This window comes from Camelus ferus, chromosome X, assembly GCF_009834535.1.
Source record: "Camelus ferus isolate YT-003-E chromosome X, BCGSAC_Cfer_1.0, whole genome shotgun sequence".
Lineage (NCBI taxonomy): Eukaryota > Metazoa > Chordata > Mammalia > Artiodactyla > Camelidae > Camelus > Camelus ferus.
The window spans coordinates 88,154,542-88,180,480 of record NC_045732.1 but is presented as its reverse complement, the minus strand read 5'-3'; the positions used below and the strand labels follow the sequence as shown (position 1 = coordinate 88,180,480).

Sequence of the window (25,939 nt, the reverse complement as noted above, 5' to 3'; positions counted from 1 at the left end):
GGTCCTTTTAATGAGATGTCTCCACTGACAAGTCTTGTTCTCTTTCAGCATCTTTGATTTTCATAAATTTTCTTAACTGAAACATTTTCAAAGGAACACAAACCCAATCTATAAAGATAACAAAGTCACAACCCATTTGACAATATGAAGTGGCAACTGATACATACGACAAAATTAAATGAGAAATTCAATGAAAAGCTCTGGAAAGAGGATTTAACTATAGATGAGACACACAGCACAAAGCTAATCTTTATAAATGGTGCAAATAGAGGGCACACGTGTCCTCCAGCTACAGAAGTTCATATAATTAAATGTATATTCCTGAGTAATTTTTACAAAATCTAGTTTGACACTATTCCCTAGTCCCATCGTTGCATTAGGTCAGGAATTAAAGTACAGGTTGATTATAGCCCAAGGTTACAAACCAAGGAAGAGTCACTGCCTGGATTACATGACCCTTATTCTGTGTACAAATATGTTTGGTTTCCTTCCTCCTTCCCTCCTCCTTGCTCTTCCTTCCTTCATCTCCTGGATGGTATATATCACCAGTAAAAGTTGTTTTGAAAAAATGGATTTTTCCAAACTACAAATAGGAGTTTGGAACATTGGATTTTCTCCATATTACAATTATTTTATTCAAGACTCAAAGATATTAAAAGCTAGCAAATTAAACAAAAAAACATTAAGTTTAACAGAGTTATTTTAATGGTGCAAAACTGTGTTTGGTTAACTTTTGGACTCATTCAATCAGGCTTTGGATTCCACCATTTGATAGAAGAGGACTTTCTTGGTTTCAGGACAACATCTTTCATGAAAGTACACTGAACATGAAGTAGTTTATATGAGTAAAATTCAATTTTAAAAATCCCATCAATTCAAAAAACATAGGCCTGAGAAGAAATCATTTTGGATTAACTAGAACTAGATCATCTGGTCTATCAGAAGATACATCCAGTGGGGTTACAACATTTGCTCTAACCAATCACAACAAAGAAGAAACCGATTTTAGTGCTTGATACATAGTAGGTGCTCAAATATTTGTTAAATGTTTAAATAAATGAATGAATGATTACATTAGTAAATACATTGTAAATTAAATTTTCCTTTTTCATCAAACATTAGAAGATATGTTGCTTAAAAGAAATGAGTCTTCAGGAATTGCTCATTTTTCACCATATTAACATACCAGTGGGTAAGTGACTGGGATGGTTTCTCATTAGGTTTATGCAAGAACCACATACATCACCTGTAGGCATTCTCTTTTTAAAATGTTGTATCGTTTATGCCTGTTTTAAAGCATCTGCTTTTTATAAAGCCAAATACCAATGGGCTTTTCTTTGATAATTTAAACAAATATGTCATAACAGGTACATTTTGATGATTCTACTTAGTACCTGATAGAGCTTTTAGGTTAATAAACATTAATCTATTTCTCCAGAGTAGAGTGGCCTGCCTGGGGCCATTAATCCCCCAGGCCTGATTCACATTTCCTAGAGGGAAGTCTCTTTCCATGCAAGTTCAGTGCCTCAGCAAGCAACCTCGGTGTCATTAGCACCTGATTCTCATTGTCCCAGGTCAGTAAAAAGCTTAGTTGAGAAACAAGCATGTGCTTTACCTTGCGTTGGGAAGATGAGGGGGTGGGTGGGGGAGAGAGAAAGAGGAGATGTAACATGATTGAGCTCCCAGTACGTGCCAGTCTGCTGGGGGCTTCACATTTCTGGCCTCACCTCACCTACTAGTTACAACAATGCTGTGAGGTGCCCTTTCCTTAGAGAGGAGGACCTGAAGACTTTCTAGGTGAAGTGACTCACCCAAGGCCACACGCAGTCAGTAGCAGAACGGAGATGCACACCCAAGTTCATCTGGCTCGAAAGCTTTCCTCTGTCCGTGACCTTACACTGCTAATTGATTCCATTTAGCATCATGATTAACTATCCTACATCCAGATATTGGGTTTCACTAGAATGTAAGCTCCTCCAAGCAAGTAACCTGCCTATCATGTTCATCCTCGTAACCCTAGCACCTAGCTTGGTGCCTAACACGTAGTATCTCAAAACAGAAGTGTTAAAGGTGTGGATGAATGAATAAATCAATAAGGAAACAAAACACACAGCCTGTCAGAGCTAGAGGTGCCCTAATCCAACCATCTCATTTTTCAAATGGGAAACCAAGGTCCAGAGGGATTAAGTCACTTGCCCTATGTTAAACAACTAATCGGTGAAAGATTCAGAACTGGCATCCAGGTCTCTTCTGTATTCCCCTCTACAACATGCTACCCCTTGCACAAACATTTCTGAAAGCATGTTCTTCAGCTTGATGTGTTTTACTAAGCATCCTGCCCTCCTGATTGAATTCCTTAGTTGCAAGCTCTTCCTGACACGTGCAAAGCGATGGAGGTTAGGGGTACCATTAGCCCACTAGAAATGAAAGCTCCCTGAGGACAGGAAAATGTGCTCATTATGTTCACTTCAACATGGCTGGCACTTAGAAAACACTCAGTAAATATTTGCTGAATAAATGAATATATATTATTTCCTTTCCAGCGATAAGTAAATTTTTCAGAGATGACGAATGTTAGCACAGATTATACTAAGGAACACAAATGGGCCAATGTTTCAGTCAAATTGCTGTGAAATGGTACTTCTCTTTCCCTCCCCTTTTTTTCTTTCCATCCTCATCTGTAAAATGGGAGGAAATAATGCTATTTCATAGGATTGGTGTAGGGATAAAAAGAGTTAATACGTACAAGCCCTTAGCATGTGCTTAATATTTAGTGAACAGTCAATAAATGATAGCTGTTAGTATAAATATGATTTCTCCAAATCAATCAATCAGTAAGGACCCACATAATGAGGAGACAGAAGCCAAAGACCAAAAAAAAAAAAAAAAGAGTTGTTTGTTTTATCCTTTGTAAAATACTCCTGAACACACAGTTCTCTATGTGCTTCAAAGTTTGCAAATTCTCTGAGGGCTATAAGTTATAGGCGTCATCTGCCATGTCATGGATGTTCCTGTGTAAGTCTTTTCTGGAATTTTTCTCATGAAATTAATGGAGAGAAGACATAACTAACTCTGAGGTGAACACATGATGATTATTTCTCAAATATTGCTCTAGTTAACATTCAAAAAAGATTACCTCTCCACGAGTTCTTGTCCATTCCAGCAAAGAGTGTCGTTTTCGGCCACAGGGCTGTGGCTGCAGATGTAGCCAGGCAGAGCACTGTAGAAGCTGATGAAAGATTTCAACTTCTGAATTAGTTCCCTGGAAGAAAAACAAAACATCTGTGCATAAGATGCAAGTAAACCCAGTATGAGGAAAGTTTAATTTCCTTATCAGCATGACAGAAAGGCTCTGCCAGGCTTATTAGAGCAATAAATGATTTTTAAAGACATTCTTGGCTACAAGGCCACAATTTAGGGTTTTTTTTAATCAATAAAATGATATTAGAAAAAAACAAGTTGCCTGTCATATAAGGTGCTGTTCCTATCAGAAGGATGATTTAATTCCAGCATCCATTTTCTAACACGTTCAGCTTCCAATTTTTGTTCCGATGTTGTTACCTACATTCTCTAAGGTGCTGATTACAAGGCACGCTGGAGCAGTACCTATCTTTTGGTTTCTGAGTGTAATTGAGTGCATTGATTGTGATTTACAGTGCTATTACCCTAGAGATGGCCCCTTTCCATAGACGCTCTGGCTAATAGTTGCAGATCAGAATCACAGGGTGCTCAGAGCAGTATGAGCTCTTTGAAATTCTCCTGACAATATAGTCAGAGAAACTCACATCTGCTAGAGGATGAAGAGTTTATTTTTTGTTTGTATATTGTGGTTCCTATGGGGGAGTGGGAGGGGTCCTAGCATATTTTATTATTTATTTGCTTTGGCTTTTATGCTATATGTGTGTGTGTGTGTGTGTGAGAGAGAGGGGGGGGGGGGGAGAGAGAGTGAGAGCATATTATGTATTCAAATATGTATAAACACACACAAAAACACAATACCCAGCAGAATTTCTGGTCTATTGTCTTATTTTAGATGTATGTGGACACATAAAATAAGACGCTATTGACTGGAGACAAGTGGATGTGATTATAAAGAAATATTAAAATATCTATGCAATAGCTATCCAGTGGTAAACAAACGAAAATGAAATACATTATTTTCTAAAGCAATATTCTTGGTAGAAAGGAAATTAAAGAGTACCTCATACAGATCCAAGTCCATCTTAAGTCTCTATGAAGTTTTTGCAGACTCTGGCCAGGGAATTTGCTGGCCATGATTCAATATTGTCTCCAGGTTAAGAATGGGCTAACCTGATATATAGGCCTCTGGAGGAGCTAGAGGTCTGAATCTCATTTGGACACTGGTGGGAGTCCAGAGCTCAGAAATACCTTCTGGGGGTTGTTCTCAGGTCTGGCCAAAAGAGGAAGACTGGTAGAAATTCTTTCTTGCATTTAATGCCATTTTCCACTTTATGACCATAAAACAATTCATTTCAACTAATGATTAAGAGAGAGAGAGACCTTACAATACTCAGCACACCTTCACAAAGGTCGGATCACAGTAAAGCCAGGGTGACGGACAGAACAACTCAAGAAAAGTTAGGGAGACACAGACAACTCGTGATGCCCCAGCAGTGGCTTCCTGCTATGCTCAGACCCTCTAACAGCCTACTGCTAGGGGCTGAGCGCCGTCAATCTCCAAAGTGAAAAGGCTCAATACAGGGTTCTGAAAATAAAAGTCAACATTATAGTTTCTCACAGAGGAAAAAGATGGGTTCAATTAACACTAATAGGGGAAATGCTCTGTTTTACAAGGTAATAATACAGTTCCCAAGAGTGGAAACTGAAAGACTAAAGGCTGAGGCTGAGTAATTCCCCCATTCCACGATGAAATGGAATATGGCCATTCATCTAGGGGAAGGGGTGGCCCTCCCTTTAGTGAAAGAGTCCCCCTTAGGCCTCCTCCTACCTACAAACCCTCTCTCACTAACATAGCAAGAAAAATTGAACTCATAGATAAGCCTTCCAGTTTGACTTCCCTAGAAGGTAAAAACAAACAAACGTTAGCACTCTGAACTTCTTCCAGCCTCTCAGCTCTTGCAGCTGTTTTCTTGTCTGATCAGAAAGATCACTGACAATCTGGAGAAGATTCAGAGAGGGTCTATCTGAACATCAAAGGGAGGAAGGGCTGGGCGACACATAAGACCTCCCACCCCAGTACGAAAGGATACGACTTGGTGGGGTCAAGATAAAAGTCTAAGAAAACCACAAAGAATGTGAATAATGTGAACACAGTCTGGGTCATCACATTCTAGAACTCAGGGGGCTCTCATTGAAACCTGAACAAGTTAAGCTGGGAAAACGAAAACACCATCCTACTTTACTGAGTACCCATTACCTACAGAGGACATGCAGGGTGGACCTAGGAAGAGACTGAGTTTTAAAAATTTGTTTCTGAATTAGTTATTATGAGTTTAGAAGACAGTTTCATTCAGTCACTATGCTATAATGGATGGCTAGATTCTCACAACAGCCCCTTAAGACGTGTTTGGAGTAGTAGCTAAGAGCACTGATTTTGGAGTCTGACCCACAGGAGTTTCAAATGCCAGTTACTCCCTCACTTACACAGCAGTAAAACCTTATGCAGACTCTAAATTTCTCTAAGCTTTAGTTTCTTTATCTGTAAAATGAAGCAAATGATAGGTTGCTGTGATAATTAAATGAGATAATGTATGTGAAGTACTTAGCATAGTACCTGGCACAGAGTAATCCCTCCACACAATGTTTGGCAATTTATTTCCATTATTATGAGCCTATAGAATGTAGACAAACATATTATATATATGAAATATATTATATTCCAGATAAATGTATGAATGCAAGATAATGAAATATTTTTCAAGTTCCAGATAATTTTATATGCACAGGATAAATAATCCTTCATCTTATAAGATGGGTATTAAAAAGTACAGCCATGTTCTCTCCCCAGATATTTTTCCTATTATTCTTTTTCAAAGACTAGCGAGGTATGGGCCGAGTAAATCACAGACTAATCTGGTACAGCAGTTTGGATGGTGTCTTTGCTTGGTAGGAAAGTGGCAGTGGCCTTCACAGGGATTTGTGTCGAAGAATCCAACATGGAGCATCAGACACGGAAGGCCAGGCCAAGGTGAAGAAGAGTTTAAAAAGGTAGGTTAATCATCAGGGGAATGCAAATCAAAACATCAGTTTGCTGTACACCTGAAACTAGCATTGTTAATCAACTACACTTCAATAAAATTTTTTTTTAAAACATAGTAAGATACTACTTCACTGAGGTGACTATAATAAAAAAGACAAGGGCTAGTAAGGATGTGGAGAAATTGGAACCCTCCCCTCTACTGTTGGTGGGAATGGAAAATCGTGCAACCACTGTGGGAAATGGTTCGGTGATTCTTCACAAAGTTAAGCATAGAGTTACCACATGACCCAGCAATTCCACTATTAGGTTATACACCCCAAATAATTAAAAACAAGTACTCAAATAAGTACATGTACTTATACATGTACTACTAATAGCCAAAAGGTGGAACAAGACAGATTTTCATCAACTGATGAGTGGACAAATACATATTCTATACAATGGAATATTATTCAGTCTTAAAAAGAAAAAAGTATTCCTGCATGCCACAACATAGGTTAACCTTGAAAACATTATTCTAAGTAAAAGCAATCAATCACAAAAGACCCCACGCTATATGATTGCATTTATGTGAAATGTCCAGTAGAGGTAAATTGTATTACAGAGACATAAAGTAGATTGGTGGTTGCTTAGGGCTGGGGCGATGAACTGGGGAATGATAGCCAAAGGGAATAGGATTTTTTTCTTGAAGTGATGATAATGTTCTCAAATTGATTGTGGTGATGTTGCGCTACTCTGTGAATACACTAGAAAGAGCTGAATTATACACTTTAAATGAATGAATTGTATGGTGTGTGGATTATAACTCGATAAAGTGGTTATTGACATATAACTCCAAAAAAGGGTAGAGAAGAGGTGAAATATGTCTCACAGAAAGAGAGGCTTTGTCCTCGAGAGAGAGAGAGAGAGAGAGAGAGAGAGAGAGAGAGAGAGAGAGAGAGTCGGTCCTTGGAACAGTGGAAGGAGACACAAGAGTTGGGGAATAAGGTAGGGGTGAGGAGTGAGAAAAAAAACATTTGTATGAGCTGCAACTTCAGTGCTACAAGAGCTATAAACAGTGGTTAAAATCAATTTCTTCCTTCATCTTGTAAAATGAAGTCTGTTTTTTTCCCTCATTGTAAAAGAAATATATGCTCACTCTGGAGAATTTATAAAATACAGAAATGTAGAAAGGAAAAAAAAAACCCTAGTTATAGTCCTACCAGCCAGAGATAGTCACTGTTAATATTTGGATCTATTTCCTTTCTAGACTTGCCTCTCCAATAAAGTTATTATGTTTATTTCTTTAAAACTTATTCTTCTTGATAGGTTTCTTCACTTAATTCTTTTTGGTTCTCAGTGTGTATTATTCCCATGAGAAGCCACCTAAAATCCAAGGTGGATTTGATTCAAAAAGAACTGCAGAATAAGGGAAATGCTGGTTCTCAAATTATTCCCAGGACATGTGGGGGGGAGGCAGCAGCCACCTTCTGGAGAACAAGGAGCCGAGCTCCAGCACGTCTAGCAAACGGGCTGATACTTTTACGTCCCCGAATACAGTGTTGCATACAGTGCAAGCCATTCCTTCGCACAAAACCTTCTAAATACTGAGAGAAAAGAAATCTTGGTTTCCAAAGAAACTTTAAAGAAATCCAGATCTATTTTTCAGGGTAGAAGACTTTCTAAACTGTTGGAGAGTTAATGAACTTTTCAAAAGAGAGCGGAGAAAGGTAATAGTGTCCTCTGACACCACAGCCCTGAAAGCGGTGGGTATGACAAGGAGTTTACCGGGCCTCTCTGATTTCTCCTCTTCTTTGTCACTCCTTCCTAAACTTGTTCTGGCATGGGAATTACGTGTATTTTATCTTTTCTTAAACAGAGCTTCCTATCCCCCTGCTTATAATTTTAAAAGGAGGTGAGTTGACTATTTCTATTATTCTCTTTAAAGAAAGATACCTGAAACTAAATTAAGGGGCATGTTAATTACCCATGTACCACTCAGTCCAGAGTTCTTTTGTGTTAGCAGCCCATGACAGACAACAAAAGAATCTCCACCCATGAACTAAATAAGGCAGTCTGCTCAACTGAATTGTCTTGGGAGGCGGGGGGGGGGGGGGGGGGGGGGAGGATAGAAAGTTTGGACAATTAGTTGCCCCTGATGGGAAAAACAATCTGATTGAAGAGAATGTCCTTTGATTCCAATTCCACTTTACTCTCATGCACACATGCCAAACATACCATCTGACATATAAATAGGGGAGCCACTCTTAAGACAAGCCCAATGCTTGCTTACAGCAGTCTACTCAGGAAAAAGTCTCTTAGAAGTTTCCATTCAATGTGCTAAATGTGGAACTAAAGAACAGGACCCCTTTGCATGCACGAGCCATTTTGAAATACTGCGGCTGGTGCACGTGATCTTTCCTGGAGGGCTCCCACCATCCTCAGGAGGAATGTCCCCTTCTTGGGTTTTGGGGGAGGGGATTCCTTTTGCTTTCTTGAAATGATTTGCTTGGGCAGGCATCAAAGCAGCACTAATTGGAAACCACTGCAAGTAAAACCAGCCTTTCATCCCCGGCTACAGATCCTGAACTGTTCTGCTTTATCATTAAGGATCTTTTTTTTCTTCTTAATATAAAATAATGTGAGCTCATTATTTTTTAAAAAACTGAAAACATGGAAAAGTACATAAACTAAAATAATTATAACTGGAATGATGCAGCATCAGGCTGAATTCTGCTGCAGAGAACCTTTCACAGTCTGACCCCAAACTATAATCTTCTCCCATTCCAGAGATTCGCCCATACGTTTCCTCGTACTGTCCCCTTTGCGTGGAACACCCTCTTTTCCCTCCTCCATCTGCTGAACTTCAACTCTTCCTTCAAAGCCCAGCTCAGGAGTTACCTTTTTCCAAGGAGTCTTCCTTGACTCCCACAGGAGACATGCTGACTTTCCCATCTATGATGCTGCCACTCTTTTGTACGTAGCTGTTTGGGCCCTCACACCCCAACGTATAAAAATGATTTGTGTGTCTGTCTCCCTAACTAGGCTAGCAGCTCCTCCTATTCATCAGAGCCTAATCCTTACACAATGCTTAGCATATAGATGGTGTTGACAAATGTTGAAAGAAGTAGAGTCCTATTTAGGGCAGAATGACTTGTACCAGACCCAAAATTCGTTGATTCACTCAGTACACACTTTGTTGTTTTGTTCAGAGGGTGGAAGGCACCACTGAACTCACAAAGCCGCCCAGGCAAAGCAGAGCAGCAGTCTGAGAGGGATTTGGGACCAGAGAGCTGAGATCAGCTTTTGTTCTTTTCTTTCTAGGTCATTTACTAGTGTCACCTAATACATTGCCCCTTTAGACCAAGTCAGAGGGGGAAGGGGAGGAGGGGGAGAGGACGGTGAAGGCTGGAATACATAGATGTAATTTCACCAGGGTGGAGGGGCTATGTGACTTTCTCACAGGTTAGCAGTTGGGCCAGAAGCTTGGTATACAGATGCTGAATGGACTAGATTCAACTACAGATTTTGTGTTTGGAAAAGGGAAAGATATTGTTCATGTCGTAAAATACCAAACTATAATTATGGGGGATACACAAATGACAGGGTAAACAGCATCATAGGGGAAGTAGTGAAAGAGACATTCAATAGGGCAAAGGAGGGAAAGGCTGCCATCGGAGATGTGCTGAAAATACTAGAGTTGGGAAGGACTGTGAAAGTATCATTTCTTCTATTCTGCTTGTAGTACTTGCACATCTTGTCCTCCCCTCACTGTTTTAAATCTGATGACAGATATTTTCAATATTTATATCTTAAAGGAATGTTGAGACCCACCAGTTGACTATCAAATCGCCTTTAAATTGAACTAAGCTACTCCTAAGATGAGTTGTGTGTTGCAAACTACCCAGTTGGGGGCAGACAAAACAAACAGATGACTTCTGAATGCTACCCAAAGAATCCTGCATTTCTTTGTGTGTTGTTATTTTAATAAGGCAACGGGCTTTTCAACTCATAATCAGATTCAGACAGCTTGCTCACAACCTCCACAGACTGAATGCTACAATAGGGTTCCTTTCCAATTATCATATTTTTAACCACAGAGGTTGGAGCTTGGGCACGAGTGTGAGCGGTGCTGGCGGCACATATATTTTTCTGGACGGTGTGAAATGCCGTGCAGAACATACTGAGAAATTTATAGAGGTACTAACACTGCCAAAACAAGCCCTTTTAGTAACATCAGATTGTGGGGGTGGGGAGTGGATTTAGCAAAAGATCATCTTAATTTCCAATTCACCACTCTCCCTTAAGAGGGTTTACAATGCCTACTGGAGGGAGTTAAATGAAATCAGATGCTCCTGTTGTCCTGTTTTCTTGTTCTGCCATAGAATTCAGAGAGAAGGGCTCCATCTCAGACTCTCATGCTTCAGTTTGCAAAAAGGATGAGAAACATCATGGGGTGACCTCATGTTCCCAACACTCAGAGGAGCCCTGCCTGACCACCACTTACTCATCTGCAGGCTTTGCAATTTTTCTTACTATCCTTTCTTTTCTTTGGGGGTTAGCAACAAATTCAAAAATGAATCTGAACAAAGCGTCAAATCTGGGTGCTCAGCCAAGAACTCATTTATCAGTTTCTTCTTTGCCTGGAGGAATCCACACTCATACAGCCCTCCCTGGTAAGGCAAAGGGAATAGGTCCCAAAGAGCCCGAGAGAGAAGTCATGGCAGAAGGCCTTAATAAAACTCCTATTTACTTACAAATATGTCTCGGTTGACAGGATGACCTCAAAACGGGACTGGAATAGTGTTTTTACTTTGAAAAAACTTTGCATGTGATTCTGTTACAAATTCATATACCACATCCTCCACGAAGCCTTCACTGTAGCTCCCTGGGCAAAGGTTCTCTCTTTCCCCGTAAGCTGCATTTATAGACTCTGGAAATTCTTTTGCACTTATAAAACTGGTTTGAAATTATTTGTATTTTAGTCTATTTCCACATTAGACTGATTTGGAGAGCAGAGTCTGTGTCTTGATTTTCAGTGCCCAGGATACATTCTGGCACATGTGTTTTCCAAATTTCTACTGAGTTGAACAAAGCAATAAATACAATATCTTGTTAATAATACTATACAAATATAAATAGATAATACTCTATATTATATTATTAGTGTAATATACTATAAATATAATCAATCAACATATTACTTATAATTTCAATTTTATTTTATATATTGTTTATATAAATAACTTCAGTGCAGTATGCAAGGGGTTTCTACTAAAGATCAATAAGTGTAATAAAAAATAAAAATAAAAAATAATAAGACCAATAAGCGAGGTTAATTCCTCAGGTGGTTTGGGCAAGAGTGAAAGGAATGGACAACAATGGACAAAGGACAGTCAAGGGCTAAAGAGGGCCGGGAGCCTAATTTTGTCTTCCCAGAAATACAAAAATTTCCCAAACAACCCCTATGCTATATGGAAACGGTTCTCAAGTATTTTGGTGCCAGCACTCTTGTGGTGGTTTTTAAATATGTCCACAAAATCTTTGATATTCCTCCCTTCAGGATATGGAGCTTAATTTCCTTCCCCTTGTACGTGGACTTGAACTGCTGATTCACTTCTAACAATTGAATGTATCAGAATTGACAACAGGTCACTTCCAAGACTAGATCGTAAAAGACACCGCAGCTGCTCTCTTCCAGGGATGACTCATTCTGGGGAAGCCAGTGGCCATGTTGTGAGTGAGTGAGGAACCAAGAAACTGAGGCACATGGTGAGGAACCGAGGCCGCCTTCCAACAACCAGCAGTAACTTGCTAACCATGTAAGTGAGCCACCTTGGAAGTGGGTCCTCCAGCCTCAGGCAACACTTCAGAGGACTGCAGCTCCAGGTAGCAACTTGACTGAAATTTCTGTGTGACTGAGGACCACCCAGCTAAGCTGCTCCCAAATTCCTGAAAGCAACTGGGAGATAATACCTGTTTGTTGTTTTAAATAACTACGTTTTGGAGTAACTTGTTATATAGCACCAGATAACTAATATAACTCCTTCGCAGTCTTAAAAATTATTGAGGACCCAAAGAGCTTTTGTTTACATGATCTATATCTATTGACCTTTACTGTTTTAAACATTGAAACTCAGGGAAAAAAATCTTAAAATTTATTTATTATTAATTTCAAACTAACGAGTCTCTACATGTTAACACAAATAACATTTTTATGAAAAAAGTGAGAAAAGTGGTATTGTTCTTGCATTTTTGCAAAATATCTTTACTTCCTGGCTTAATAAGAGATAGCTAAATTCTCCCATTAGCTTCTACATTTAATGTTTTTCCATATATTATCTTGAAGTGTGTGAAGAAAGCCCATCTTCACACAGTTATGTAGTTAGTAAAAGGAGGATCTCACACACCTTCTGAAAGGGTCTCTGAAACTCCCTGAGTTCCCAAATCACACTCCGAAACTGCTGCTATAGGGAAACTAGAAATTTCTTACGAAGTCAGCAAAAGAGAAGAAAATGGGATTTCTTGAGATGCTTCTTTGTAAGGACTATCTCTCAAGTGGCCTAACCGCTCTCTCTCACTCCAAACTGAATCATATATGACTAAGAATTACCACTTCAAAATCTCCTGTAGTAAATGGATATGAATGGAATAATTTGGCCAAAATCTGAGATGCTACTTATTTCATCTCTTCGTTCTCCATCATAGGCCAATCGCTCCCAATCCCCTCAAAGTCATCATGAGGCAGAACTCACGTCTAGCTCTTCTTGGCTACCTGAGCAGTCCTTTTGGGGAAGGCAATTCCCCTAGATTTGTGCTGGGCTTACCATCCAATTTCCACCCCTTATCTGTAACCATGAAATTAGAATAGGGAAGGAGGGAATCTGGATGGGGGAGGAGGAATGAAGAGAATAAGAAACAAACTTGAATTTGGTCCCTACACGGCTGTCTTAAGGAATAGGAACAAAATCCTTTATTTTATCATCCTTATAGTGTAGTGTATGCAGTGTGTGTGTATACACATGAGTGTGTCTTACCAGTTTCTCTTTGGTGAACTCACCCCTGACTCACTGTTAATAATGAGAGAAGCCACAAACCAAGCCATGGAATTGTGAGACCAGATCACAAGCAGAAAAGATTTCGTTTAATCAATAAAGATCTTGACTAGAGAAGTCTATTCCACTTTGTGTTGCTGTACTGGATATTTACACACAGTAAATTTACATTGAAATATGGCCTGGATAGAATACAATATCTTTTTTCTTTAACGTTGACAGACGATAGAATTTAATTAATCAAACACTCTACTCAGAACTAAATAACATGTATTTAAGAAGCTTCACGCCAATGGTTTTTGACCTTAAAACACAATTGCTAATTGTGTGCTGAAATAGAGGGGAAAAAAAATCCTCTCACCTTCTTCGGCTGGATAAGGTTTCTTCATGTTCTACATGAGCAACTTTTAATACCTTCTTGTCAATAAACAGATCTTCAGGATAATAAGCAGATCTATACTGACGTTGTTGAGAATGGGCACATAACTTGCCAATCTGAAAAAAGAAATACAATATAATTATATGATACTTTCACAGATATGATAGTAGAAACAAATTCTGAAACGCACTTCAATTTCTTCCCCAATTTCTTTTTAAAGAGCAGAACGAAGCTACTACTGGAGTCAAAAAAGGTGATATGCTTTTAAGGCAAAGAACCATCTGTGGAAAAGGCTAAAGACTGGCGGGGGCACTTAGAGCGCTCTATTCAGAGATTTCCTCCAAGGAAATGCTTCTCTTCTATAGTGAAGTACACATTTGAGAGGCCCCTCTACACAGGACTTAAGGCACTGATACCTTCCAGGGGCACTTGCTGTAATATGTATAAACTTCACAAATGGGAACTGCCAAGTTTAGGAAGAAACGGAGCAGGAAGTGAGGCTGTGCGTGAGAGATGTGTAGAGTCATCTGTTAATAGAAGAATGACCTCCTAGGCACAAAGTGCTTCTGATTCCTCTGAACATTTTGTTAGCTTTTTAAAAAAATTATATACATTTTCAGGTATATTATAATTTAAAGCTTAGCTCTTTTGCACTCATCTAGCAATGATAAAAATGGTATCAGCTTTCTCATCTCAATTCTAAATGATTCCTTTGGTTAAATTATTTGTAGTTCTGCTATTTTTTTCACTTTCAGACAAAAGCCTGAATGAACTTCTATAAAAAGAAGTGTGAACATTAACACGTCTCCCTTATGCCAGACGCTATGCTGTGTTTCTTTGTGCGTTATTTTAATAAGGAAAAGGGCTTTTCAATTCATAATCAGATTCAGACAGTCTCACTTTAGAGCTGAGGAAACTGAGGCTCAGAGAGGTTAAGTGACTTGCCTAAGGCAACCAGGCAGGGGATCCACTGTCTGACTTTGAATCTGTTTGTCTGACTTCAAAGCTTATGCAATATCACCTCCCTGGAAGACGAGGCTTGATTTCCAGCTGCTTACATTCTATGTTGTGAAAAACAAAAAAGAATTCCCAGTTCTCAAAAATGTAGCCAAAGGGAATATAATATACAGATTGTACCCTTCAGGAGAAACCATCAGAAGTATCTTGTGAAGACTGGGGTTATATCTTTGTCACTTCTGTACCTCCATGGAATTTAGACTGAATTTTGTACACTGTTAGGCACTCAGTAAAGGCAAGTCAGTTGAGGTGAACTTAAGGAAAATCCTAGTGTCCGATCTGGCACGCCCCTCCGCTGACAGGCCGTGGGCTCTGTGTGGTAATCGCAGCTTCCAGACTTCAGAAAATGGTCCCGATAACATTCACTAAGTTTTTAATCTCTTTATAAAGGTGTAAGTGGCATCTAGTTTGCATAGCTTTGGGAAGTTTTCCACACATACAGAAATTCTTGAATTAGAAAAAAAATCTAGAATCAGCAGTAGCATCACCTCCATTTATGAAAGACTGTACCTATTAGGATATTCAGACCACCTCTTCTCAACAGTTTATCTATTAAGATAAACGGAATGAAACAAAAGTTGCAGGCACTTTAAAATATTCCATTTGGCTTTGGAATGATGATACTGAATTTTTCGGATGTGTTTATATAATGCTATTTGACTTGGGTTAATATTAACTTCAAATGAAGAATCTGCATTCTCTGAACTTGCCCTTCTTGGCAGCAGTCTGGTAGGGTGCTTTCACTAGGGGCTGCCTGGCTGGACTGGGAAGTTCTAATCACTTCCAAAGCACATAACGCAGCGACAAATAGCTAAGGGCAGACTGTGCATCATAAAATTATGTCCATAGACATACACATGTTTTTTCTTTGTGAAACTGCAGGTGAACGTTCATGGGAAAAAACCTTGATTTTCCCTCCGTAAATATCTATTTATGACTCTGGGAACATACGTCAATGTGAGGGTCTATAGCCTTAGCACATTCAGGAGCACAGGACACATTCTCTTGACCGACACCTGTTCCGAATCCAGCACCGAACTCACAATCTCTCACACCTCTTTCACAGTAACTTGCCTACTCACAACCCACAGCTGTGAAATCTCCCTCCCCATTGAAAGTCTACCCTTTGTATCAGTGAATACTAATCGGGCCCCAGCAAGACTTTAAAGTTTTGAGCCCCTCCCGATGTACTGGAAAGGGGTGCAGCTGAGGCAAAAGTAGGAAGGTTAAGAACAAATGAGAATGTCGCCAGCCTGCAGTCTGACCTTTCTTCCCAAGCCACCCAATGTGGCATTATCAAGCCGACTTCCCAAGGCTCTGTGTGGGGTAAGGGGCAAACAATGGTACCCTGCCAACACCCCACTCCCCCAGCTGAAATCTGCCACATCTTATCAGACAGGTGCATTTTCTTCCACAAATCTACCATGAAGCAAATTCTTCTCATATACAAAGCGTTTGTCAAATGTAGACCCCCCTTTGGGCCCCTTCCCCCCACATCTTTCACCTCCACACTGTGTGAGCTGTAGGTGAATATTATGAGCTTATTTTGAGAAATGGACACAAAAAGAAAACATAATTTACAAAGAGATGCAGTATTCACATTAAAGAGGTCCTTTGAGCTTCACACTTGGGAAATATCAGGCTATGCTCCGAGACCTGGGTCTTATTCTCCAGCTGCACTTGCTAAAGAAGCCAACCTCCCAAGTGGCATTTTAGAAATCAGTGTCCTGTCCAGGAGTTTAAGCTCTTAAATAAGAAGTGCAATCCAATTTCCTTTCACTGACTAATGTACCTAGTCAAGGATGCTGCTACTTTTAAATTCAGTTAGTGGGAGTGAATTTATTGGATAGGTGAGTGTCTCTATCAACAGACCCGGAACAGAAAACCTTTTTGTTTTCCATGAACTGTGATTCCTAATGATGCCTTTCTTTATTCACGTGCCAGAATCTGTGGCAGGGGAGGAGTAGTGCTCTGAGGTGTTCTAAGACTTAAAACATAAGAAGGCAGGGCCTCTGACTGTATCCAGGCCAGCAGGTCACTCTAGTAACCTTAGCACCATTCTTCTCTAACCGGGGGCCTGAAGCACTGGCTTTGTACATCCGTGAGAATACACTGCTGGGCCCAGCAAGCTATCATAAGAGACCCTGCTATCATGGACACCAGGAAGTGTCCCCCACACCTTTCTCCTCTTTGACCTGGTCCCACAGCTTCACTTCACCTGTAACTCTAGTCTCAAACAAAAGAGGAAGATGTGGTATCTGAAGTGCCATATTCTATTCTGGGCTCCTATGGAAAAAAGGTGGAAATTACTTTCCAATTAGAGTATGTTACCAAAGATTTGGAAACCATGCAAAGCATTTTGGGTTTGATGCAGCTCACACATGCACCCTGTAATTGACATGTCAACAAATGAAGATACTCCACTGGTTAAAATCCAACGGTATTCATTCTCAGGCCCCCATTCATTGCTGGTTCTAGGAACTCTCAAGTGACAAAAAACTCAGACTTGATCTTTCCCTCCAGATGAATGAGCAGAGAAAGAGAGTATATTGTAAGCTTCTCATCAATACTGATATGGCACATCTGTAACATACTGCCTTACCCTGGCCTAGTGCTTCATCGATTACTTCAACATCCACCCTCCATTCTCTCCAGTGAGTCCTACAACAACCCTCTGAGGCATACAGCACAGGTATTATTGACCCCATTTTAGAGATAAGGAAACTGAAGCAAAGTCATAATGCTAGTAAATTGCACAGCTGGGACTGGAACCCAGACCTGTCGGACTTTAAAACCTATGCTTTTGTTTTTGATTTTTCCCCCTATGCCTTGGATTTCTGTCAAGAATATAGACTCTGGGGCTTCGCAGTATTGGGTGTGGCCTCATTCCATGGTCCATAAGCAGAGAAAGGTAATGATTTAAGAAGAATTTAAAAATGTACCTCCAGGAAGGGCTCGTTATTAATGGTAAACAGAAAACTGACATCCAATTTTAACCTAAGTTTCAGGCAGTATGGCTAGTGGAATGATTTAAACTTTTTACTAGACAGGAGTCATTTCGTAACCATACTAAAGCACTGGATGTCAGGTTCTGTGGGATGTGGGAAAGGTGGTTCTCAGGTAGGTCCAGCCTGCTGCTGGCTGCCTGCAGGATGTCCTGGGCCCTGGCCCCTGAAGTCAGATTCTTGGATTGGCTACAAAATCTGTAATTCCTACAATTTAACCCAGGTCTATTCTGATGTCTGGCCCAAGTATATTCTTTATCGTTTTCCTTCAAATGGAGATTCCAGGTTGAGCCACGGCTACAAAAATATAACAGGTTTAAGTTTTTTAGTTATAATAGCCTAGAAGATTAGAAAATGGGGGGGGGCGGACAAGTACATTAAAGAGTATCTCTGACTCTCCTACTTTCAATTAGTCCTAACAGATCTATTTTGCTCTCAATTTAAAAATCAGATGAATGAAAGACATTACATTTTCTTTCTCAAAAAACAGTTGTGTGTGTGTGTGTGTGTGTGTGTTGAGTCTGTGTGTTTTAACTTATATGGTCCATAATAAACGGAAGGGTGGGGAAGGGGAGGAAGGAGAGGCAGAAGCCAAAGCAGAAAGAGAAAAGTTCCCATCAGTGAGTCTGTGACCAGAGAAGAGCCAGGGCCGCATCAAAATGCCCTAGGAAATCTGACAGCTTTGGAGGGGGAAGATGGCTGTCCCGCTCAGCGAGCAGTACAACTCCTTCCTTCTCAAGAGCGGTACCTTAGGCCGCCAAGACTTGGGGATCTCTAGAGGACCTTTTCAGTTTTATTTAATTATAGAAAAACTTTTCTGCTAGAATCCAGCTGATGACTGTGGTCCCAAGGAGTGCTTTCCTGAGAACCGTTGTTGAAGAACTAGTATAAATTTAGTCTTTGATCGTCAATGGGTTCATTAGAACCCTGAAGAATTAAAAATAAAACTTCCTCTATGGTTATGCAATTTAAATATCAATTCTGATCCCGCAGTCCACTCTGGAGGAATATTACCTATGGCATTTGTTTTAGGGTACCTTCGGGCTGGGAGTAGGGTGGGGTGGGAATTCCATACATTTCCAGTTAAAATCAAATAATGAACTTCAGTTCATTCTGTTGAATTGTCTATTGTACCACTGTTCAATTTCATTTAATTAAATCTTAAAAGTTTTAAAACAAAACATACATTTAAATTATGTGATATACAACATAAACTTTTAAATAGTAGCAACCATGCCCATTTAACAATTCTACAGGTATAATAAAAATGCTAATATATGTTAATGTTTAGTCTGTGGTTAATGTTTTGTCTTGTTAATTTCCCCAGGGCTTTTATTACTGATTTAAATCTGCCACACTACTCAACTGATTGCACTGTTTCCACAAACTGCATGGAAGTAGCTCAAATGAATACTGATTAACAGAAATGAACAAACATTTGGCTGGGCAAACCATTCTTATTATATGCTTGTAATCATTACATACATTTTCTTACAATGAGATGGGCATAGCAGGCATTCTCCCCTCATTTTTCCTACAGAAAATATGCATATGAGCATTAAATTAATTTATAACTGTACTTAAGGAAGCACATCATTATTAATTAACTATTGATTGATCTGGATATAGAGCACAGAGGATAATGAACAGAGCTGGTGACAATGTAAGCATTTTTTTTCCCTCACAGATTTGCTGTGACTCATCATTAGTTGCTTGACCATTAAAATAAAAGTTCAGTAATAATCTGTAATGCATTCTGAATCAAGCTATTTTAAGAAGTCAGGTGCCATTGTTCGAACATCCCATTCAAGTCGGCTCTTTAAATAAACTGGAATCAAAAAAAGAAAAAAGAAAAGAAAAGGAACTAACGTCCTGCACATGAGTCTGCTGTGAAGTTGAACTATAGTACTATATTATCGTGAAAAGAGCACACAATTTGGAGTCAGGAGACCTGGGGTTCCAGTCCCAGCTCATCCTCTTTCCATTTCAATAACTCTATATGAGTCTTTTAATTTCCTTCAAAGTCACCTTCCTCATCTGAAAAACGGAGATAATAATGCCGGCCATACCTAGCAGGAGCGTGAGAATCAAGTAAAATAATGGAAGAAACTACAGTGTCTCCCACCTCCAGACAGAAATCTGACTCATTCATTCCAGAAAGGGAACTGCTTGCCGTCTGCAGCCCGCTTCATGTGTTAGAATCCTGGCTCAGCTGGTCAGGTACATAGCTAGCTGTAAGTAACACTTGGAGGGGTTCTTTAAAAGGGGAACTGCAGGAAGACGGTGAAAGGGTTTGGTGAGACTGGGTCCCCACTCTGAAAGGGAACCATGTTGAATTGGCCCACGTTGTTCATGCATCAACAGTCTGAGCTGCTTTGTTCCGGGATACCTAGAGTATCCCCTTCTGTTCTTCAGGGCCTCAGTGGGTTGTACGATCCTTGCTGGTTACCGTCTCTAACCTGTTTGTTTGTGTCCATGGCAATGAATGCTGAGGGGATGGGAGACAGGTTTTAAAAATCCTTTTGTGGAAGAGGCTTGCATTTTACTAATTTCTAACTGCCACAAATGGATTCGGAGTTGAAAATAGAACCCTGCATGTGTGCCTAACACTTTTTATGCAACATCAATCCCTTCTCAGCACCAGGGGCCCAGAATATTATTGATTAATCACACATGACCAATATCTGTAGGGGCTAAAAACCTGACAAACTAACGTTAATCAAACTTAAGTATTAGGCAGGCATTTTCTTAGAAAGGAACAAAGTACGCCTGTTACTTTAAGAAAAATAATGGATGGTGTTTGCAACCAATGATAAAATTTGCACTGTCAGGCTTTTCAGTTCTACATGTAACGAGCTTGGAAGTTACCACTCCACCCTAAAAGCAAGTAAGAAGCTAAACAGACTGAAAAATCAACTCTTCTTGGATCTGTAAGAGAACAGGAGACAGAGAAACCACTGCTACCAAGATTAGAGACAGACAAAAAAATACACGGAGTCAGGGCTTACCGAGCAGAGACTCAGGAGCAGAAACTGCCTTGGGACCCAGCGCTGGGGTGGAAAAATCGGAACTGTTACTGACAAATTGCTAGAGGCTCAATGAAGATAGATTTGAAAGTTAAAATCTCCAGGGGAACGTAGTCATAGGGGAACCCGCACAGAACTGTGAAATTTACTTTCAGGAGCTTGACCAGATTCCCATAGTAAACATATGAGAAAAACTCCCTCATGCCTCCAGCATGGGGAAGGTAGAAGAAACCATATTGAAAGATACCAGAGCACTCTGTTTGTCTTAATAAGGCCTGCCCTCAGGAGAAACTAGTTAACCAAAGCCTAATCTGCCAGGATATTTTCAGAGCCTAACTCACCTGGGGAAGGGACGTACCCAACTCCAGCGCACTCTAACCATCCTGTTCCACCAAATGGGAGGGGGTGAGTAAAAAAATCTGAGAAAAGTTGGGAGGTTCACAGTTGAGACGCATAGGCTCATTTAAAGACTGAGACCTAATCATAGGACCATAGAATGCCTCCCCTCCCCCTACAACTTACCACCATATCATTACAGGCCTATTTACAGCAGTTCCCTTTAACCAGTACATCATTTCCAGCTATGAAGAAAAAAATGATAAGGCATAAAAGGCAAAAAGGACAATTTGAAGAGATAGCAAGCATCAAAAACCAGACATTGCCAGGATGTTGGAATTATCAGACTGGGAATTTAAAACAACTATGATTTATTAATAATGGATACAGTAAACAGCATGCAAGGATAGACTGGCAATGTAAGCAGAGAGATAGAACTCTTAAGAAAGAACCAAAAAGAAATGCTAAAGAGAAAAAACTACCAAAAATGAATAACTTTGATGGGCTTATTAGTAGACTGGACACAGCTGAAGATAAGATATATCAATAGAAAGCTCAAAAACTTAAAAGCAGAGAGAACAAAGACAGAAAAAGCAGAATAGAATGTCCAAGAACTGTGGGACAACTTGTAGTGTAACATGTGCATAGTTGGAATATCAAAAGGAGAAGAAAGAGAAAAAAGAACAGAAGAAATATTTAAAATAATAATGACTGGGAATTTCTCAAAATTAGTGTCAGACACCAAACCACAGATCCAGGAAGCTTGGAGAACACCAAGCAGGAGCAATGCTCCCCACCACAAAAAAAAACCCTCCTCGTAGGCATACAATTTTCAAATAATAGAAAGTCAAAGATAAAGAGAACTTCCTTAAAGAAGCAAGGGCGGGGGGAGGGGAACCTTACCTACAGAGGAACAAAGATAAGACACATCTGACTTCTCTTTAGGAACCATGCAAGCAAGAATAGAGTGCAAGGAAATATTTAGAGTGTTAACAGAAAAAAATCACCAACCTAGAATTCTGAGGGTAATCTGAAAAACCATCCTTCAAAATGAAGGAGAAATAAAGACTTTCTCAGACAAACAACAATTAATAGAATTTGTTGCCAGTAGAACCATCTTGCAAGAAATGTTAAAAGAAGTTCTTTAGAGAGATGAAAAATAATATAGGTGAGAAACTCTGATCTACATGAAGAAAGGAAGAGCACTGAAGAAAGAATAAGTGAAGGTAAAATAAAAATGAAAACTTTTTCCTTACACTTAATTGATCTAATAGATAACAGTTTTTTTAAAATACTACTAGTAACTGTGTTTGATTATGTATGCTTATGTATCTTATGTATATATCATTATACATGCTCATATATAAATGAAATAAATGACAAGAATGATGCAAGAAATGGGAGGAAGGAATTGGGATTATTTTGTTATTATAAGGTATTCACCCTATCTGTGAAATGATATAGTGTTATTTGAAAGTGAACTTGGATTAGTTGTAAATGTATATTGCAAACTCCAGGGCAACCAATAAAAAAAGTTTGAAAAAGAACTATAACCAATATGCTAAGAAAGGAGAAAAAAAATGGAATTGCATAAAAAGCTCAATTAAAACCACAAAAGGCAGAAGAGTGGAAGACAAAAACAGGAACAAAGAACAAGGGCAACACATAGAAAACACACTAATTAATATGGCAAATATTAATCCAACTACATAAATAATGACTTTGAATGTCAGTGGTCTGAATGCTTCAATTAAAAGACAGATTGTTAGAGTGGATCAAAAAACATGACCTAACTATATACTGTCTACAAGAAAGCCACTTTAAATATAAAGGCACATATAGATTAAAAAGTAAATGGGTGGAGAAAAAGATACCATGCTAACAATAATCAAAAGATAGCAAAAATAGCTATATTAATTTCATACAGAGCAGACTTCAAAGCAAGGAAAGTTATCAGGGATAAAGAGCGCATTAGATAACAATAAAGGGGTCAATTCTCTAAGAAGACATAACAGTTCTTAATGTGTATGTGCCTAAAAACAGAGCATTAAACTACATAAGGCAAAAACTGATAGAACTGTCAGGAAAAAATGGATGAATCCACTATCATAGTTGGAGACCTCAACACCCTTCTCTCAGAAATAAACAGATTCCAACAGGCAGAAAATCAGTAAAAACATAGTGGAGCTTAACAACACCATCAATCAACTGGATATAATTGACATCTATAGACTACTTCATCCAACAACAGCAGAATACACATTCTTTTCAAGTGCACATGGAACATTCACCAGGATGGACCACATTCTGGGCCATAAACACACTTTAACATGTTTAAAGGCAGTGAAATCATATTATGTCTGCTCTCTGACTACAATGGAATGAAACTGGAAATCAATAACAGAAAAATAACTGGAAAACTCCAAAATACATGGAGATCAAACAACATGTTTCTAAATAACACATGGGTCAAAGAAGAGTAGAAGAAAATGAAAGTACAACTTACCAAATTTGTGGGCTGCAGTGAAAGTAATGCTTAGAGGGAAATTTATAGCATTAAATGCATACATTAAAAACAAGGAAGTTCTAACATCAGTAATCTTTCTACCTTAGGAAACTAGACAAAGAAGAGCAAATGAAATCCCAAGTAAGCAGAAGAAAATAATACGAATTAGGGCAGAAATTAATAAAATTGAAAACAGGAAATCAATAGAGAAAATCAGTGAAATAAAAAGCCAAGCTAAGGGGAAAAAAAAGATATGACATAAATTACTAATATCAGAAATGAAAAGAAATTAAAACGATAATAAAGGAATACTATGAACAACTCTATGCCCACAAATCTGATAACCTAGATGAAATGGACCAATTCCTTGAAAGACATGGTCTTGCCAAAGCTTACACAAGAAGAAATAGATGATCTGAATAGGCCTATATCTAGTAAAGAAATTGAATAAATAATAAATATCCTTCCAAAGCAGAAAGCACCAAGCCCAGATGGGTTCACTGCTGAATTCTATCAAACATTTAAGGAAGAAATTATACCAACTCTCTACAATCTCATTCACATGATAGAAGGAGAGGGAATACATTCTAACTCACTCTATGAAGCCACCCTAATACCAAAGACATTTTTGAAAAGATCCTTTACATTATATGTCATCAGGGAAATGCAAATTAAAATGAGATACCACTACACACCTATTAGAATGGCCATAGAATTCTTTGGGTATTATAATGCTCAAAATCTGGAACACTGACAACACCAAATTCTGACGAGGATGTAGAGCAAAAGGAACTCTCATATATCGCTGGTGAGAATGCAGAATGGCACAGCCACTTGGGAAGGCAGTTTGGTGGTTTCTTACAAAACTAAACATATTCTTACCACTTGATCCAGCAACTTGCACCTTGGTATTTTCCTAAAGGAGTCGAAAACTTATATCCACACTAAAACCTACACATGGATATGTATAGAAGCTTTATTTATAATTGCCAAAACTTGGAAGTAATTAAGATGTCCCTTAGTAGGTAAAAGGATAAATAAACTCTGGTGCATCCAGATAGTGGAATATTATTCAATACTTAAAATAAATGAGCTGTCCAGCCATAAAAGACATGGAGGAACCGTAAATACATATTACTAAGTGAAAGAAGCCAATACAGAAAAGGCTACATACTACATGACTCTAATGATATGATATTCTGGAAAAGGAAAAACTATGGAGACAACGAAAAGACCAGTGGTTGCCACGGTGAGGGGTAGGAATAGACATGAATAGGCAGAGTATAGGGGATTTTTAGATCAGTGAAAATACTCTGTATGACATTACATTGATGGATGTATGTCATTATACTTTTGTCCAAACCCTTGGAATATACAACACCAAGAGTGGGCCCCAAGATAAACTATGGCTTTGGGTGATTATGATGTGTCAATGTAGATGCATACTTGGTAAAACAAAAACAAAAACAAAAACAAAAACAAAAACAAAAACAAAAACAAAAAACAAATTCCGGTGAGGGATATCGATAATGGGGAAGGCTATGCGTGTGTGGGGACAGAGGGTGTATGGGACATATCTGTACCTTCCTCTCAATTTTGTTGTAAACCTAAAATGGCTCTGAAAAATAAAGTCTATAAAAATAAATTAAAAAGTTTTTCACTATCAAGCAAAAATTAGAATTTGGGAAAAATTGTACCTTCCACTATGAGATTGACAGCTTGACGATACTTAAAGTCTTTTGATGAAAATGTGGTAATATTAATATATGATATTTTGATGTTATACAATGAAGTATGTTAACCTTTGGCAGATATGCATAACTCAGTGAGCCAATATTTTTCAAATGACCAATGCAGTATTATACAAAATCACACAATGGCTAAAGATCCACTCAAACTGCAAGAAAGATTTTATTGTAATAGAAAATAAAAAGTTAATTGATATGGTTTCAGATTCCATATTGCAGCTAACCTTTAAGAAACTATCACTTGTCAAATTTTTGTGTAATATCAGAGAAATATAGCCTTAATTATCTGAAAAGCGTATTAAAACACTGTTCTTTTCCAACTATATATCTGTGTGGGGTCGAATTTTCATCAGTCTAGCCAGATTGAGTGCAGAAGCAGATATGAGAATCCAGCTGTCTACTATTAAGTCAGGAGAAATTAAAGAGATTTACAAAAATGTAAAACAATGCCACTCATCCTGCTCAAGTGTTTTGTTTTGGAAAGCATATGTATTTTCTTAGAAAAAAATAAATGTGAACATGTGATGATTTTGTTATTAATTTAAAATTAAATAGTAAATAAATCTTTTCTTAGATATGACACTAAAAACACAAGTAACAAAAGAAAAAATAGATGAACTGAACTTCATAAAAATTAATCACTTTCATGCTTCAAAGGACACTATTAAGAAAATGAAGACAATCTACAGAATGGGATTTTGTTTTCA

At 38.7% G+C, this 25,939-nt stretch overlaps 1 protein-coding gene across 2 annotated transcripts in view; it reads right to left on the bottom strand.

Moving 5' to 3' along the window:
• GPC3 (glypican 3) overlaps positions 1-25,939 on the bottom strand; it is a 371,347-nt gene that overhangs the window by 120,114 nt on the left and 225,294 nt on the right. For both annotated transcript variants that reach the window (XM_032474511.1, XM_032474512.1), the window contains 2 exons: positions 13,577-13,710; positions 3,137-3,262 (listed from right to left, as the gene is read on the bottom strand). In XM_032474511.1, coding sequence (XP_032330402.1) covers positions 3,137-3,262; positions 13,577-13,710 — 260 coding nt within the window. The remainder of the gene's footprint in view (positions 1-3,136; positions 3,263-13,576; positions 13,711-25,939) is intronic.